The sequence below is a fragment of the Stenella coeruleoalba genome, assembly GCF_951394435.1.
Source record: "Stenella coeruleoalba genome assembly, chromosome: 9".
Taxonomy (NCBI): domain Eukaryota; kingdom Metazoa; phylum Chordata; class Mammalia; order Artiodactyla; family Delphinidae; genus Stenella; species Stenella coeruleoalba.
In genome coordinates, this window is record NC_137155.1 from 75877101 (window position 1) to 75893850 (window position 16750).

General features: G+C 36.1%; 1 protein-coding gene across 1 annotated transcript in view; it reads left to right on the forward strand.

The window, feature by feature from the left end:
* Positions 1–14632, forward strand: part of KCND2 (potassium voltage-gated channel subfamily D member 2) — a 471838-nt gene extending 457206 nt beyond the window's left edge. The window contains exons 3-6 of the mRNA XM_079932255.1: positions 5909–6004; positions 7087–7179; positions 10074–10321; positions 11981–14632. Of these exons, the coding sequence (XP_079788381.1) occupies positions 5909–6004; positions 7087–7179; positions 10074–10321; positions 11981–12158 (615 nt within the window). The 3' untranslated portion in view covers positions 12159–14632. The remainder of the gene's footprint in view (positions 1–5908; positions 6005–7086; positions 7180–10073; positions 10322–11980) is intronic.
* Positions 14633–16750: the final 2118 nt, after the last annotated feature.

Consider the following 16750-nt stretch of genomic DNA (forward strand, 5'->3'; position numbering starts at 1 on the left):
CAAGGAGTATTTCTTCATCGTGCTACAGATTGGTCTGGTGATAGAAACTCTGCAGTCATTCAAGCAGGGTGTAAAAGGACACGATGAATCACACACTGACTCCTAAAACCTCCTCCTGGAAGTGGGCCAAATCACTTCCATCTCTACTGCCTTAACCAAAGTAAGTCACATAGCCGTGTGTAACTTCAAAACAGGCAGGGAAAGACAATCCTCCTGTGCAACCAGAGACAAAAGGAAAGAAATATTTGGTGAACAGCACTAATGATAGTAGTAAAACCAAAGATAGATTCTTGGCAAATTTTATGAGAATCAGATTTCTTGATCTGATTCATTTAGTCTCTGTCCATCAGGGATCAAGCTGCTTCCAGTAGACAGGGGCTATTAAAGGGCACCGAAATAGGTCTCGGATGTCCAACATAGTTGACACAGGAAGTAGGAGAAATTTGATCATTAGTAGCTGAGTTTTATTTTGGGCCCAGCAGTTTACTGTTTCTCTGAACTTCACATCAATGAACTGATTTCAGAGTAAACAGGTTGCATACTCCTTTGTGAAAGCAGGAAAACAATACCTACATCACAATAAGATTAAGATTATATGTAAATGTATATAAATGTATATAAGCATATCATAATATTAACAAGATTTAACATTTACTGGTGGCTTCCTATGTGCCAGGTATTGGTTTGATGGTTTTTTTTTAATAATTTATATAGTCTTCTCAACAAGTCTAGAAGTTAGTTACCATTATTATTCCTATTTCGTAGATGAGAATTCTAAACTACCCAGGATTTGAGAAATTCTAAGGTTGCATACCTAAAAAATTGGAGAACTCTCACTCAGTCCAAGGGATCTGGCTTCCAGGTTCATACACTTGAACACTAAGATAGATGCCTCTCAGAAAAACTGAGTACAAGAGGGAGGGGATATGGGGAAATATGTACATGTATAGCTGATTCACTTTGTTATACAGCAGAAACGAACACACCATTGTAAAGCAATTATACTCCAATAAAGATGTTAAAAAAAAGAAAAACTGACTAAATGTTAGCACACTTCCCCTCCCCATTCTTTGTCAAAATAATCACCTTGAGAGTCAGGGCCCTTGTTACTTAAAAATAATTATGGAAATCTCTTTTATAGTTTCCTTGAGGCTATGGTGCTAGATTTCCAGGATTCTTCATGGATACTGTATCATGTCCTTTAAGAATAGATTTATTTTTTTAATATCAAAAAAACCTTTCATAACCATGACTAAAGTGGATGTACAGTATTGGCTATAACTCTAAAATATCATGAGAGATTTTGGTGCAGTTCATAACTGGCTTTGTAGGTAGTTCTAGAACAGGATTTTAAACGTGCTTTCGAACAATGTGATCTCTTTAGTAAAGCAAAAAGTATGCTTTATACTTCATACAGTATAAAATATAAAACCTCGTAAAGTAACTCTTGGGGAAGTTCAGGTTAACCAACGTGGTCACACAGCATGTTGTCCAGAGAATTTGTTGACATCCATTGTCAGAGGTCTGCTTCCTTTAGCAAAGAATCACTCTTTTAGCCTTGTAGTTTCTTGCTTTATGGAATCCCCCATTTTTGGACAGGTATCAAGCCTTTAACGAATTATTATAGAGAATAGTAATAAATAAAACTGATAATCCAATAAACAAGGCACCCTCTGGGCAGTTGTAGTCTCAGGCAGGGCACACTTTCACAAGCAGAGATGGAGGAATTTTGGCCACAGTTGGCCTCCATCAGGGCTTGTCATGTACCACAGCTGTGGCTCTGCCCACACACTACAGTCTCTCTACTGGGTACACACAAGTGCATCGTTTAAAAATAACAGAAATCCTACAAAAAGCATAGCTCTCCAGCATCCATCCATCTCCAGTCTAGAAACAACTTCTTTAATATAGCCACCTATCGTTCATTTTCTCAATGCCAAAAAAAAAAAAGAGCTACCTGCATGAAAACTGTTCAAAGTACAAATCTGATTTTCAAATAAACCAGTCTTCAAAATATCTGTTCTTTTTTTAAATTTTGTCATCTGAAACAAGCAAATCAATATAGAAAATCTTAGAATGTTTTAGAAGCTTTTTTATCTAAATAAATTTAGAATGTAAAAATAAATAAATATGATATTTTAAAGTACACTAAATTGAAAAGCATGATTTATGAATTTTTTATCTTTAAAGTATCTCCTGTATTCTAAGTTTCTGCCATAATGCAATGAATTTTAATATTGTGACTACTAGTATATAGAAAGTCAAATATAATAACCTAATGTGATATGTCCAGTAAATAGTCTGTGACCAAAAACTGAACATAGTCATCTAAGAAAGAAAGGTGGATATGGAAATAAATAAGTTACTTACCAAGGGATATTTTCTATTTTCCTTCCCAAGAAATTTTTTAAAAAACCATAAACATTCGTTAGGCTAAGATAGTTTCGATTTATCTGGAACTGGGTGATTTGACAAATATCAGAGTTATGCAAAAATAACCAGCTGATTCAGTCAAGCAAGATGTCCATTCAGTAAAAGTGTCAGTCAAGCTGAATAATAAATGTTACAAAATGCTTTTTTAGACCAGAATTGTTTATGTTTAGTCCCATTGACAGCACCAAGCTCAAGCAAAACCTTATACACAATTAAAATAAGATAGTCTTGCATATCTGCATTTGCTCTTTTCAATTAAAATAGCAAGTGTTCAGTATCTGAAGAAAAATCCTCTTCTACACACACACACACACACACACACACACACACACACACACACACACACACACACACACACACACACACACACACACACACACACCAGAATATAATGGCAGAATGTGGAGACATTCGGTCTCTTTTCTTACTCTCTTCAAATTTCTGAATCTTATGTCCCGAGTCCTGCATCCTCAATGTAACTTCCCCTTGACAGACCAACTCATAGGCATTTCTCTCTTCCTCCCAAATCTTACGTCACTTGCTATCTCTATTCTCTGTTTGGCAATTCTGTTTGACTTTATTTTGACTTTTATCTTTTTATGAGTATTATGTTCTTAGCCAAATCTTAATATATCTTGAGAGCATTACCATGTCTTGCATTTTAGTGCCTTATACTTATTTCCATTGTTTAATCTACTATTTCTGGTATTCTGGTTGAAGGCCAGCATTCAGCAGACATTTGGCATGGTGTACCACAAGACCAAGTAAACCAATTAAGTCATATAGTACTGTAGTAAAATGAAAGAAAAGTCGTGGATGAAACTGAGATGGGAGGTTCTTTTTCTAACACAGTACATGACTTAGCTAAATAGCTATTCTGTCTCTAAAACAACTGTTTCTTTTTCCCTAAACTTAGAACTAACTTCTGTGGTAGTGGTTGCCATAATATGTAGGTTTTCCATTATGGAAAATATGTCATTTTCCTTTGTTGGACAGTATTTTTGGGTAATGTACATGTTTCATTTATGAAAGAAAGTAATATTTCCTAATACTGAGGCTAAATGCTTGGAGAATGACATAGGTGAGACTAGTAACTATGATATAGGCAATATAATTGCATGCAGTGGTTGCAAAAAAAAAAAAAAGAAAGAAAGAGGAGGGGAAGGTTGAGGGAGGAAGGGAACCAAAAAAGGCAAATATATATTTGCTGGAACATTGAATGTTCCAGGAGCCCAGTGAGACTTTAGGACTGAAGTTTCAACAATACCCCTTTCTGGAAACCAAATGTATATTTATATTACTTATTTCTGAATTATTACGTCAATTCTAAGTCATTTCCAAATGTGCTTGTCACTTCCCGTTGTTTTATTGAGTCTGTTCTGAAATCCTGGCTGCACCATACAGCTTGAAGTTAAGCATTTTCTACCTTCCAACTTCATTCTCTAGTACTATCTCAGTATTTTGAGTCATCTAAACACTATCGTGCCAACCAAGAGTGAAACTTGTCTATTTTTCCCGTCACTTATAACTATGATCTATGTACAGTTTTATTTTAACCTGGAATCAGCACACACGAAGAAGAAATTCACAGAGGAAGAGAGAAGGGATGGGGTTGAAGCCAGATGATATCTTAATGCTATTCTGCGAGCTTCCAACATCTCGGTGCTACTGTCAAATGCTGTGGGTGTGGGTAAAAGGGCACCTTGGTACAACTGTGGAGGGAAGTTTGGTAAAACCTATCAAACAAAACAAACACACACACCCTTAGATCCAGGAATAATGCTGCTTCTAGAAATTTGTCTGCAGATCGGCTCATCATGATGTTCCAAGCAGGCAACATTTCTTGTATTAGCAAAAAATGCCTTAAAAGTTAATTGTGGTTGGCCTGCTAGCTAAATGATGCTTCTCATTCGTACAGTGGCATATTACACAACCGTAAATAAATGAGGTGGCTTTATGTAGATATGGGAGGAGTCCCACTTGTACTAAATGAAAACAGCTGAGTGCAGAAGAGTGTGCAGCATAGTCTCCCGAGTAAAAATGTATGCGTAGGGCTTCCCTGGTGGCGCAGTGGTTGGGAGTCCGCCTGCCGACGCAGGGGACGCGGGTTCGTGCCCCGGTCCGGGAGGATCCCACATGCCGCGGAGCGGCTGGGCCCGTGAGCCATGGCCGCTGAGCCTGCGCGTCCGGAGCCTGTGCTCCGCAACGGGAGAGGCCACAACAGTGAGAGGCCCGCATACCGCAAAAAAAAAAAAAAAAAAAAAAAGTATGCGTATATACATAGGAATATATATTTGCTTTTATATGTCTAGAATATTTCTGGTAAGATTCTCTAGAAATATTGCCACTGGTTGACTCTGAAGAACAGGAGTAGGTAAGTCCAGAGAGACTTACTTGTTTTTCATGTACTATTGTAGTCTCAAAATTTTTGTCATATGTATATATTCATTCTCCATTTAAAAAATCTAGATAATTAAAATTGTTTTATTAAAAAGAGGATTCCAGGGCTAGAGACTGAGATAGTCTTCCTCAGGGTTGTTTAGAAAGGGAAAAGACGGAGTCATTACAAGTAAGTCCTTACCCAAGCCACTCCAGTTTCTTCCTTACATACACTCGTTATATGTGTCACACGAAAAGAATGGTCACCAAAATAGTGCTTCCCAGGAAATGAAAACCAGACTCATACCATGACAGTCTGGGGCAGATATACAACAGCAGTTTTAAAGTAGAACAGAATATCAGAAGTCCAACCAGTAGACAAAGTGGATAAATTTAGGGTAGTGGTAAATTTTTTTTTTTTTTTAGAGAGCCCATGTTGTACAGCGTCTACACTGGTCAATTTAACAAAAGAATTGCAAAAACAGAATTTGATATTTGAGGATGCAGATACAACTGAATAGTTTTCTTTAAAGGAAGGACTGAAGGAAGGGAGAGAGGAAGGAAGGAAGGAGAGCGGGAGGGAGGCAGGTAAGAAATAGAGAGGAGAGGAGAGGGGTGGGGTAGGGAAGAGAGAAGGAAAGAAAAAAAAGAAAGGCAGTAGCTTCCTGGAACTTAGTTACTAAATTTAAAAGAACATTAGTTTAAATGAAAAGAAGTTGGCTGTTGGTTTGCTGGGTCTTCATTTCATTAAGTTACTCAGATTGGGATAAGTGAAAATATAAGCCGTACTGCTATTTTTCTCTTGATACAATTGACAGAAACAACACTGAAATAACGTGATCTTAGTGTAAAGATTTAATTACAATTCTTAAACATATAACCCAACTCCAAAGTAGTTCATCCATCTCACTGATAAACGTTAACTAAAATAAAGCACTTCAATGGTGAAAGTTTACTCTTCAGTAGTTACATGTGAGAAGCTGGCATGCTTTTAAAAATATGTGTGCCGACAGTAGGATTATGTAAGAATGCACTCAGTGCTTTAAGAAATCCAGTCATAGATCTTAATAGGACATTGCTTCTTCTTCTCTTACAGAAAGCCAGACTGGCCAGGATCCGGGCAGCTAAAAGCGGAAGTGCAAACGCTTACATGCAGAGCAAACGGAATGGCTTACTCAGTAACCAACTGCAGGTACGAGTCAAGCATTTCGTTTCCTTTAATGTTCAAATTATTGGTGCAATATTGATTTAGTTCTACTTAACCATATAATTTTATTGTGGGTAGTTGCGAAAATGGCTATGAAACAACAAAGGTGTCATCTTTTAATAACCTCACCCTGTACCATCTTTTCTCTTTTTTTTTTAAGAGGAAAGAAATGTGTCTTTACTAGAACTATCCATGAAAATTGTTTTCTAACAATGGCATCCCAGGCGGAATACAATGACTGTGTATGTTTAGTATACAGATTATGGTTTATAATACCATATTTGCACAAAAACAAACCAGGACTCCTTGGATATATAGCCAATTCCATGCCTGTCGCCCTGGACCTTACTGGCTGGAGGCTAGAAGCTGGGCTATGAAATATTGCCAGTGAATCATGATTCCCATTCATGGTCGGGCAATATTTCTGCACTATCTCACAGAAACTTGGGAAAAGTCAAAAATTCTCAACGACTCAAATACCTAGGTTGGTTTTTTTTTAATTTCAAAATTATGTACGCTCCTTAAAGTTCATTTGAGTGGCGATGCGATGGCGGGAGAGTTGACAGCTGTCTTGTTTTACTTCTTACTGAAGAGGGAACACCATTCTGTGTTATAAAGTTCACATGGTATGAAATATAATTTGAGAAACTTTACTTTTACCTCAAAACTCTCTTTTAATTTTTAGGATTCCAATCATCTTTACTAACATAATAGCTTTTGTGTACGTAAGCATGAAGGTGGTTTCAGGATTATCTAAGTACTAGATTAAATATTATTATCCCAGGCTTTCAAAGGTAGCTGGGAGATGAATGAGTAAAAGAAAATTAAATTTTCAACTCATGGAGGCAAGTCTAAAAGGCCAGACCGCTAATTTGATGAAAACGTAAATGCTGATTATCAAACTCAAAAGCAACTCTACATTTGATCCATTTTAGTTAAAAAAATAAATAAAATGCTGCCATTTAATCTCAGGAAATAGGCCAGATCTCTCTGTGGAAATATGTGGCTGAGGTTCTCATTGTTTGCAAATAAAATAGAAAACCCTTCTGTCTTCTCCCTGTTAATAGTCCTCTGAGGATGAGCAAGCCTTTGTTAGCAAATCCGGCTCCAGCTTTGAAACCCAGCACCACCACCTGCTTCACTGCCTGGAAAAAACCACGGTAAGGAAAAGGCAGGACTGGCTGCCCCTGCAACTCACACAGTAATCCCATTGGTTTTTGTGAATATTTAATGCATCCAAGCACAATTTCACCATCTGCATTACTGCAAAATATACTAAAAAAATCCACAGTAATTGAAATTACTTTGAAAGACTGTAGTGACATTTCAACTTAGAAAGTATTTTAGAGACTTATTAACATGTTTTTATCCTTAGTGGTAATCTTAACCCTAGGCTAAAATATCAGTTTAATGCAGATGGAAAGCTGTCTTCCAATAGCTGACTGCAAGTCCTATAGAATATCTTCTCCTGATTCTTAAAATGCTGATTAAACAGAAATAAAAATAATGAAGTTTAAGTGTTCCTGACATCTGGATAAAGGGGATAGCAATAGTAATAACAAAATAGAGAATAACTGAATATAAGCATTTCTTTCATTCACAGGTATAATAAACAGAGATTGATCATAAAAACTATCTGTTCTCATAAGAAAATGACGCATTTAATTACTGGCATACCCCTTGGGGCTGAGGATTCAGTCTGCATTTCTCCACTTGTAGGCTCCCAGTTGGACCGCCTCTTTAACAAAGGCATCTGTTTTCTAGCTAGCTTGTCAAAAGGGATCACAGTCTGTGACCACAGAGCAGAATAAAACTTTCACCGTATTTGAATCAAGTCTGCTTGTTCACTCACCAGAGACACGTATTTGTATTCTCAATTCTGACATACTGTCCATCCACTTATTCATATACTTCTATAGTCTTTCAACCAACATGTATTACTTGCCTATTATGTGCCAGACAGTGAGCCAGACCCAAGATACACCGTGAAGTCAGGTATGGCCTCTGCCCCCCTTGAGCCTGCAGGTTTGGGACAAAACGTGGATGTTACTGGAGAAGGACAACTAGCAGGGGAAGCAAAAATGGGGCCCCAGTGGACTGGGGGCAAAGAGGGTGGAGCCAGAGGGTACCAGATCAGGCAAAGCTTCCTGGTGGAACTTGAGTTAAGAACCACAGGACCATTATGAGTTAGTTAGGCAAAGAAATGAAGGGGCTAAAAGTTGATGTAAGCACCTGAGGAAGACTGGAACTTGGCCTAAGAGGAAGTAAAAGAACTTGGGGGTGGTCAGAGGAAAGAGGTACCATGGCACAAGTAGAGGAGGAGAGGAAGGCGGTGGCCAGATAACCTTGTGTTTTGGAGGCACGTAAAGAATTTTGATCTTTATCTCGTAATAAATGGAAAATGATTTGAGGGCTTGAAACAGATTATATTAGTATCTTAAATAATGATCTATACTTTATTAGGATAACTCTTTGAAAGTTAAATGATAACAATAATCAAATGTATGTATCCCTATCTTTTTCTTTCTATTTCCATTTTTTGACTATTTTACCTTTTAGGGCTTTTTTAATCAAAAATTATTCAATACTAATTAATATAGTTTAAATTGAGCTACCTACAAAAATATACCTTAACCAGCCACAGAATGACTTCTTCCCTTTCAATCACTGATGAGATAAATTAGAATGTCACGCCTTATGACTTGTATTATGTATGTGAAATGTGCATTGTAATAGAAGAAAACAGATTGTGACTCCTTTGTGAGCTGTATTTTTTTCTATAAAATTTAATATTTAACATGAAATTCTGTCTCAGCTGATCATATTATCCTCTGGACTCTAAACAGAATGTTAAACTTCATTTACTTCAAAATGCTTGTCTCAGCAAAGAAATGGCAAAATGAGTAACTAAAACAATATTTTTCCTATTAGCCAGTAAATTCCTTCAGTTGTTTTACTAATATTTTAGGATGAGAGATGATTAAGTGAAATTTGGCATGGACAAAGCCTTCTATTACAAGGCTATTCCCACCCACACAAAGAAAAAAAAAAGTAATTGAAGATATTCTCAGTAGTTCAGACCAAAAATGTTTTCCCTTATGTTTCTGAGGTAAAAGTATGGCATAGGCAATTTAGGAAGCAATTCTTTATTAAATATTTTAAAAGCAGATTTTACACTGTGTTTCACTAAGGCGTGGTATGTGAGATGATGTCCATCACTGCTGGCTTCTGGGTTAGAGGAACATAGACAGAGATCATGGGCCCAGCCAGTGATGTATCACAAAGATAAGAATGGAGACCTCAAAAGTTCAGTGCTAACCCCTTCTGGGTCAAATATAAAGTGATGCATTCCGATAAATTTATTTTACTTATTGAATAAGTCTTATTTTACTTACTTCATAAGTCATATTTTTCTATATACTGGGAATTTTAGAGGAGCATCTAAAGGAATGGGAATTGTCTTAGTTATCTCATTTTCTAATTAAAAAATATTTTCAATCCCATGTGAAAATATTTGCTAATATATAACAGACAATCTAACTTGGAACATGCTATTAAAATAGTCTCTTTCTCATAACTTCAGTCTGTCAATTTGTTTAAAAATAAAGTACATGTGAATTTACACATTCCCCACGGGTATTATCTATATTCATTTTTGAGGGTTTCTAATATTTAGTTGATAACTTCCAGATTTTATATTTAACTTAATAAATGATATTTCAAGGTAAAGTTAGTCTATAAACGGGTACTAAATCAGTCTGTGTATATCAATCTCAGGGTCTAACTAGAGAGATATTACTTTCACACAAAGGCCAACAAGAAGCTTTGATATTCTAATTATCATGAAAATGATATTTTTTTTACCCATAAGATAATGTAAATGTACGTGGGCATATTTCATTTCTAAAAAGAAAACTATTCAAATCTTTTTTTCAGAGGTAAAATGTGATAATACTGTAAGTCAACCATACTTCAGGAAAAACAATAAATACATTTTTTTAAGTTAAAAATGTGTTCCTGTGCTCTCTTCACATTTCTTACCACTATGGAACAGAATCACGAGTTTGTGGATGAACAAGTCTTTGAAGAAAGCTGCATGGAAGTTGCAACAGTTAATCGTCCTTCAAGTCACAGTCCCTCTGTCTCTTCACAACAAGGCATCACCAGCACTTGCTGTTCAAGACGACACAAAAAAACTTTCCGCATTCCAAACGCCAACATATCGGGAAGCCACCGAGGCAGTGTGCAAGAACTCAGCACGATTCAGATTAGATGTGTGGAGAGAACCCCGCTATCTAACAGGTACCTGAGATTAATCTGTATGCGTTAACACACCTGTGCTGCTTCTCAGAGCACATCTCCACCTACTGTCATGTTGCCACCTCTGTGGCAATTAAATCCGAGTTCCTCGGGTCTAGAATGAGACAAAACTGGTCTGAAACAAGTAGGAAAATTAATCTACTGTAATATTCACTAAGAGTCAAAGGTGTAGCTGAGTCAGTACTAAAAGAATAGAAAGAAGATAAGAAGGTCAGGCACACACAAATGTATTCTTACCTCTTCAACCTCACAACTTTCTCTTGAGCAGATACCTCTACACTCAGGAGTCCCCTAAGTCAACACACATGGCCTGAAATGATAGTCAACACAAGCAAAAGAGACAAATTAAATTGACATTGATATGATTGAAAGGTATTCAACAGCACCCAAAAATATTCAACGTAGTTAATGTCACAGTGAAAAATAAAACTATGCCGAAAGGAATCTTTTGAATCAGTATACAATTTTGATCATAAAGGTATTTGGGGCCTCAACAAACACAAAACTCAATCCAATATCAAAAAAAGATAAGCAAAATGCTGAAATTGTTTACCTCTGGTGAGTTTGTGGACAATTTAAGTGAAATTTTTCTATTGGTATTTTCCCTTTGCTTCTGTTTACGTGCTACTTGTTTTGACCAAAATCATACATGTGTAATAATAAGTATCAATAGTACATTTCAACTAGATAAATCATTATAAAGATCAATTTCTGTCCAAAGAATTTTCCTTTGTTCTTCAAATTAAAAAGCTTATCTTTTCAGATTAACAATCTGTTAATTCAGTGCTACTTCTTTGTTGGCATCGAACAGTCTTTGTGGAAAAAAATCAGATGTCTCTGGGATTAAATGGAATATTATTATTCCATTATTATTTCATTGCTCCAATATTAAATGTTGGAGCAATGAAAGATTTCTGTCTCTAAGATATTCTACCTGTATCTTGTTTTACATTTATTCCAAAACAAAGTAGAAAATGAAGAAGTGTTTATAAAGAAAATCTTAGGACAAACATTTTAATTAAGTTTTCTATGGAAAAAAAAGTAGTTTAAAGCTCCTATGTCTACCCTCCTTACTCCTACCCTCTTTCCCCCTCCCTACACAGAGTATATAACTCATGCAAGAATACCACTTGGGAAAATGTTTAAGTATTAGTAATGACTAACTTGGGTTCCTAATATTTGGCTGTCACTAAGTTGAGAGCCTTAAGGGCCTCATATATCCCAAAGAGACAAGGTAGTAAAGAGATTCTGTGGGCAAAAGAATTGAGGTTTATCCACAGGGTATGTCCCTTTCATGATGGTATCTCAAACCTCTCAGAGGTCCTGTCTTAAAGAAAACTATTTTACTTTGCTCAACTTAGGCTTTCCAAAACTCACCTGCTCTGCATTTTTGTAGAAAACACTTTGAGAAACACTGATTGAACCAAATTCAGCTGGCTTTTAGACATTTGTTTGATGTTAATGCCCTAATGTTCACGTTAATTTATCTTAAGGTTTGGTGTTTCATTTTTTTTAATCTTGGTGATTGCTCTTAGCCATTTAAAACGTTACTTATAAACATGAAAACATGTATTCCTCGTTATTGGAAAGAAAATTTTAAGTAAACAACTCACTTTCTTAAATCTATGTTTTCCTCATCAGCCGATCCAGTTTAAATGCCAAAATGGAAGAGTGTGTTAAACTAAACTGTGAACAACCTTATGTGACTACAGCAATAATAAGCATCCCAACACCTCCAGTAACCACCCCCGAAGGAGATGACAGGCCAGAGTCTCCTGAGTACTCAGGAGGCAACATTGTCAGAGTGTCTGCTCTCTAAGACAATTGGAATCAGGTCCAAGAGAATTTGAGCCCTGGCTGTGGAAAGAATCCCAACGTGGAAGAAAGAAGAAACAATAAACGTTTCGCAGATGAAAACGACAAAGCAAGGACGTTGGTAGTGAAACAAAGACAAAGTTTCCAAACTTGAAGATGGAAATAAAACCACCAAAAGGCATTTCTAGATGGAGTCTAACCTGTCAAACTGAGAAATAGTCTGTGGCCCTTTGACTTTGTGAATGAGCACAATGAAATGCCGCCTATTGATGCTTCTTATGACCAGAACTCTTTTTTAATAAAATAAATAAAATAAATCTTTGAACATAATGTTCCAGTTGAATGCAAAACAAAAAAATACGGAAAACATTTTGATAAAAATTTTTCCTGTTAAAACCATGAACATTGCCTATGATGAAGATTATTATTACACATTTAAAAAAAAAAAACCTCATACAACACGTTTGTATTGACTGAAGGAAACCATCATAATGCATGCTAGAATTCTTTGGAGCCGTGATCTCAGTTTCCTTACGTTGTCTTCAGAATCGGCATGATAAACTATAATTGTAGAAAGAGGGAATTTCTGTGTACTTACAACAAGCTGATCGTTCATGTTCCATGGTGGGCTGTGCAAATAAACTCCTTTTAGAACTGCAGTATTTCTCATGGGGATGCTCACTAGTAAATCTAAAGTGTTCAGATAGTTCAGTATTAATTATTGTTTTACCTTGCACCTAGATACTGTTACAACTGCAATAATTCATTGTACACCTGTTGTATCAGGAATCAGGATTTTCTGTTGTTGTATTTCCAGATCTTCTTAGATACAGTAAGAGCCACATTCCATAGAAAAACTTCTCGTGTCGCCAGGTTTTAGATAACTTTTTAATCCAAAACCCTTGTGCCGTAAATGTTTTTCTGTAATATTCTTTGGTCCACTGTATTCCTGTGACAGTGCATTATTTGTTCCTGTATTTCTATAGCACCTTTCTATTGGATTTATCATCATCAGCTGGACTAATGTTTTGTAGTTCAAAGGACTTTCCTACTTTTGTATTCTCCAACAAGTTATCTTATAAGTAGATTATCATCATCGTCAATCCCCTTGTCAAAAATCAGGAAAAAAAGGAGTTGACATCTATGAATTATCTCTAACCTTTTTGCTGTTATGGAAAAGCCCAGATACTGGATATATCATTGTATGTTTCATGAAAAGAATTGGCTGGGATTAGCATCACAGGATCAGTGATCCCAGAATCTCGCTTGATGTATTATTTATTTTGCTTTAGGTCTCGAATACATTTTGAGAATAACTAGCGTGAATTGAAATGCAGAGATAAACTGGAGTGCTTTATGCAGCAATATTTGTTGAAAGCATGCTTTCTACGCCACTGGGGAAGGCAGCACAGATTTGTCTCAGAAAGGTTCCTGCATATTGCAAGGAGCAATTTTCTCCTCTAAATCAGGAGGACAGGAGTTTGATGATGCAAAATTGAGCTCTATGTACATTTAACTGAAAAGTCTTGATATCTTTTCACCTTTAAAATATATCAGCAGACATGTCTGCACGTGACAGTGTAAAAAAGTTTTATGTCCAGTGAAAAGTTTTGTTCATTCCAAACCACCACTGTAAGGAATAAGTTTAGCTTCAATACATGGAAAGAGTTAATAATTATCCCTCTACTATAGAGATTTTAAAATGCTTATCATAATTTATCATAAAGAGGAAATAATCCAACCATTTTCAAGTAAAGCCAGAAATTCTTGCTTCCCCTTCCTAGACTAGCTTCCAGAACAATGCTGTGCGCACAGTAGATTTATAAACACTTGCTGAGTGAAAGTCAGATAAACTCTACTATCTCACGGGAAGAACTGGCTTTATTCCTAGTATGTCTTTTTAAAAGTTACTAATCTTCCTGAAGCGTGAATATTAATAATTATATTAACACCTGCCTCATGTCACTTTATGCTTCTAGAGCAAATATATAGTGAAACTTCTTTGATGGTATTTGTTGAAAAGCTTTTTAAAAAGTAGGCTAAAGAAAACTCAATCAGGAATACTTAGGTCTTTTGATTCCCAAGGAAAAGTTCTATTTTCATGTTCTTAATATTACATTTAAAAATGCAGTTAGATTATTTCTGTTGCAATTCTGCCTCCTTTTCAACTTATCATTTATCCAAAACTATTACTTTCTTTAGACTTTCAGAAAAGAAAAAAATTTTTTGGTGTTTTAGGTGATTTAAAAATATACTGTGTTGGTGGTGAATGACTATTGATGACTGTGTTAAGTGCATCTGTATTGTAAGTGAAATGTAATTATTTCTGTGTTCCATATGGAGTAACCAAGGTCATTGTTTTTGACAATTTTGTTTGAAATTCGTATATCTTATTTCAAAGGATAGCATAATATCTGCATTATGCTGGAAAAAAATAGACCTTTGGAAAATACTTAAATAAAACATGTGCATGCTTGAACAGGACATGGTTGACTGTTGCCCTGTTTTTTGTAGACTTCCTTCCTTTCCAAAATCTAGGGTGTACTACACTCTTCATACATATTTTGGAGAAGCCTGTAACATGGACAAACTCAAAGAACCCATCGATCGTGTGTGACACAAATCTACTCTAAATGGTGGAGATAATAATTTTCTGCCAACAATGGGAATTTAGGCAGAGACTTCAATAGAGAAGTTAATATCATTTAAGGATAAAAGAGTGCCACTGCTTTAAATAGTCATTTTTGGAAATATCTTGGCAACTACACCTCCATAGCTACTAACTATGATAATGTAAAGTGTATTGCAAGGTTTTACTGGTTTTAAAAAAAGATAGTCGGGTTAAAATCAGTTGTATTTTATATACGATATTTTCAAGTAGAATGCTTTCTACAATGTGTGACCCACAGTTATTAGCCTGTTCCCTAAACGCCGCTTGCCTCTTGCACAGTGTCGACCAGAGAGAAGTAAGGCTGATACCTGAAACTTATACACTTCTTGATCACCACTGCTTGAGTTAAGCAAAGAGAAGCTCTGGGGTAATAACTTTGGTCAGAACCCAATTAGGTTCTTAGTCAAAGACTCTTTTCTATCTATGGAAACAGGCGATTTATTTGTCTAGCTGTGTGTGTGTGTGTGTGTGTGTGTGTGTGTGTGTGTGTGTGTGTGTGTGTGTGTGTATTTATCTATATTTATACACAAACACACAGATTTTTTATTCTTTTTTTTAAAATATACACATACTGATGGTTTCTCTTCAACAGGGGACCAAAAGCAAGAAAATGTTAAGAGATTATTAGAAGAAGGAGAAAGAGTAAGTCATTTAGTTAGTACAGAGGGTGCTTTTAACTAGTGATAACTAGTGAGTCTCTTGAGTGGATAGTCTCCATTTTTTTCTTATTAATTATTTTCCTTTACAGTCCTTGATTTACTGAGATGCCAATCTTGCATTAAAAAGGTTCAACACACCTCCCTATTCCTTCAACTTAGTTATAGAGTTGACCTGAAAATAGCCTCCAGGGAGTTATATCAATGACTGCGGACAACATTGCTCAAGAGAATAAAAAGGGTTCTTGATAGATGACTCCTCTGAGTTTTATAAGAAAGCCAACTCCTCTTCCCTAGGGTGTTATTAAAGTGTTTGATTAACTCACAGGTACAAGAGTGGTTATTGGTCGGCACTGTGTAAACTTCATCAGAACTGTCGACACAAATCATGTAGGCGACTGTAATTTTTTGAATTATTAAATTATCCACCTGAGCTGGCTGTGTTTAGGGTGGTAAAACAGTCTCCAAAAAGTAAGATTTTGTACTTATAAGGAATTGTGACTTTTGAACACCACATTTGCTTAAGACAATTATTACATATATATATATTGCAAAAAGCTTTTAGAGGAAATAATATGAGATCCGTAATGTACCTTCTAATCCTGTGTTCTTTACTGCCCACCTTATCTTTTCCCTTATTTCTCTTCAAGCACTAATCATTCTTTTACTAGATTAGTCTCCCTCTTCCCCTAATCATTTTCCTTTCTGGTTTTTCTATGGAAATCCAATAAGTAAGTAATGTTCATTCTATTTATAACTCTAGTTATTGAGTGCATAGGATGGACTAGAGATCGTGATAGGTGCTGGAGAAATAGCATTCAGGAATCCAGACCAAATCCTCCTCAAGGACTTATGTAGGGGAAAACAGCTTGGAGTACTCTCTGCTTCACTTTGCTCTTCAGAATCCTACATGACAGGTATCCTCCCTTCTGTCATATTGACAGTCATTTTCTTACTTAATCTCCTGAAGATATCTCTTCAACAGAGTTTACATCAGATGGTGTTCTTTGAAGTACTTTCTAAAATCTCCCCATCATGTCATTAAAATCCTCGTTCTGTAGGGTATGGTTCTCTTTCTATGGGGGGAGGGGAGCGGAATAAGAGCGCATGAGTATTTCTGAAGAATGGAAAGCAAGACAAAGCAAACAGAAAAGGAGGTAGAACTTCACGTTAATGATTTGAGCATTGTAAAAACACAGCCTTTTCCAAGTATCCACTCTGCTCTTCCTACCATAGTTTCAAAAGATGTGAAGAAAGCTATTAAAACAG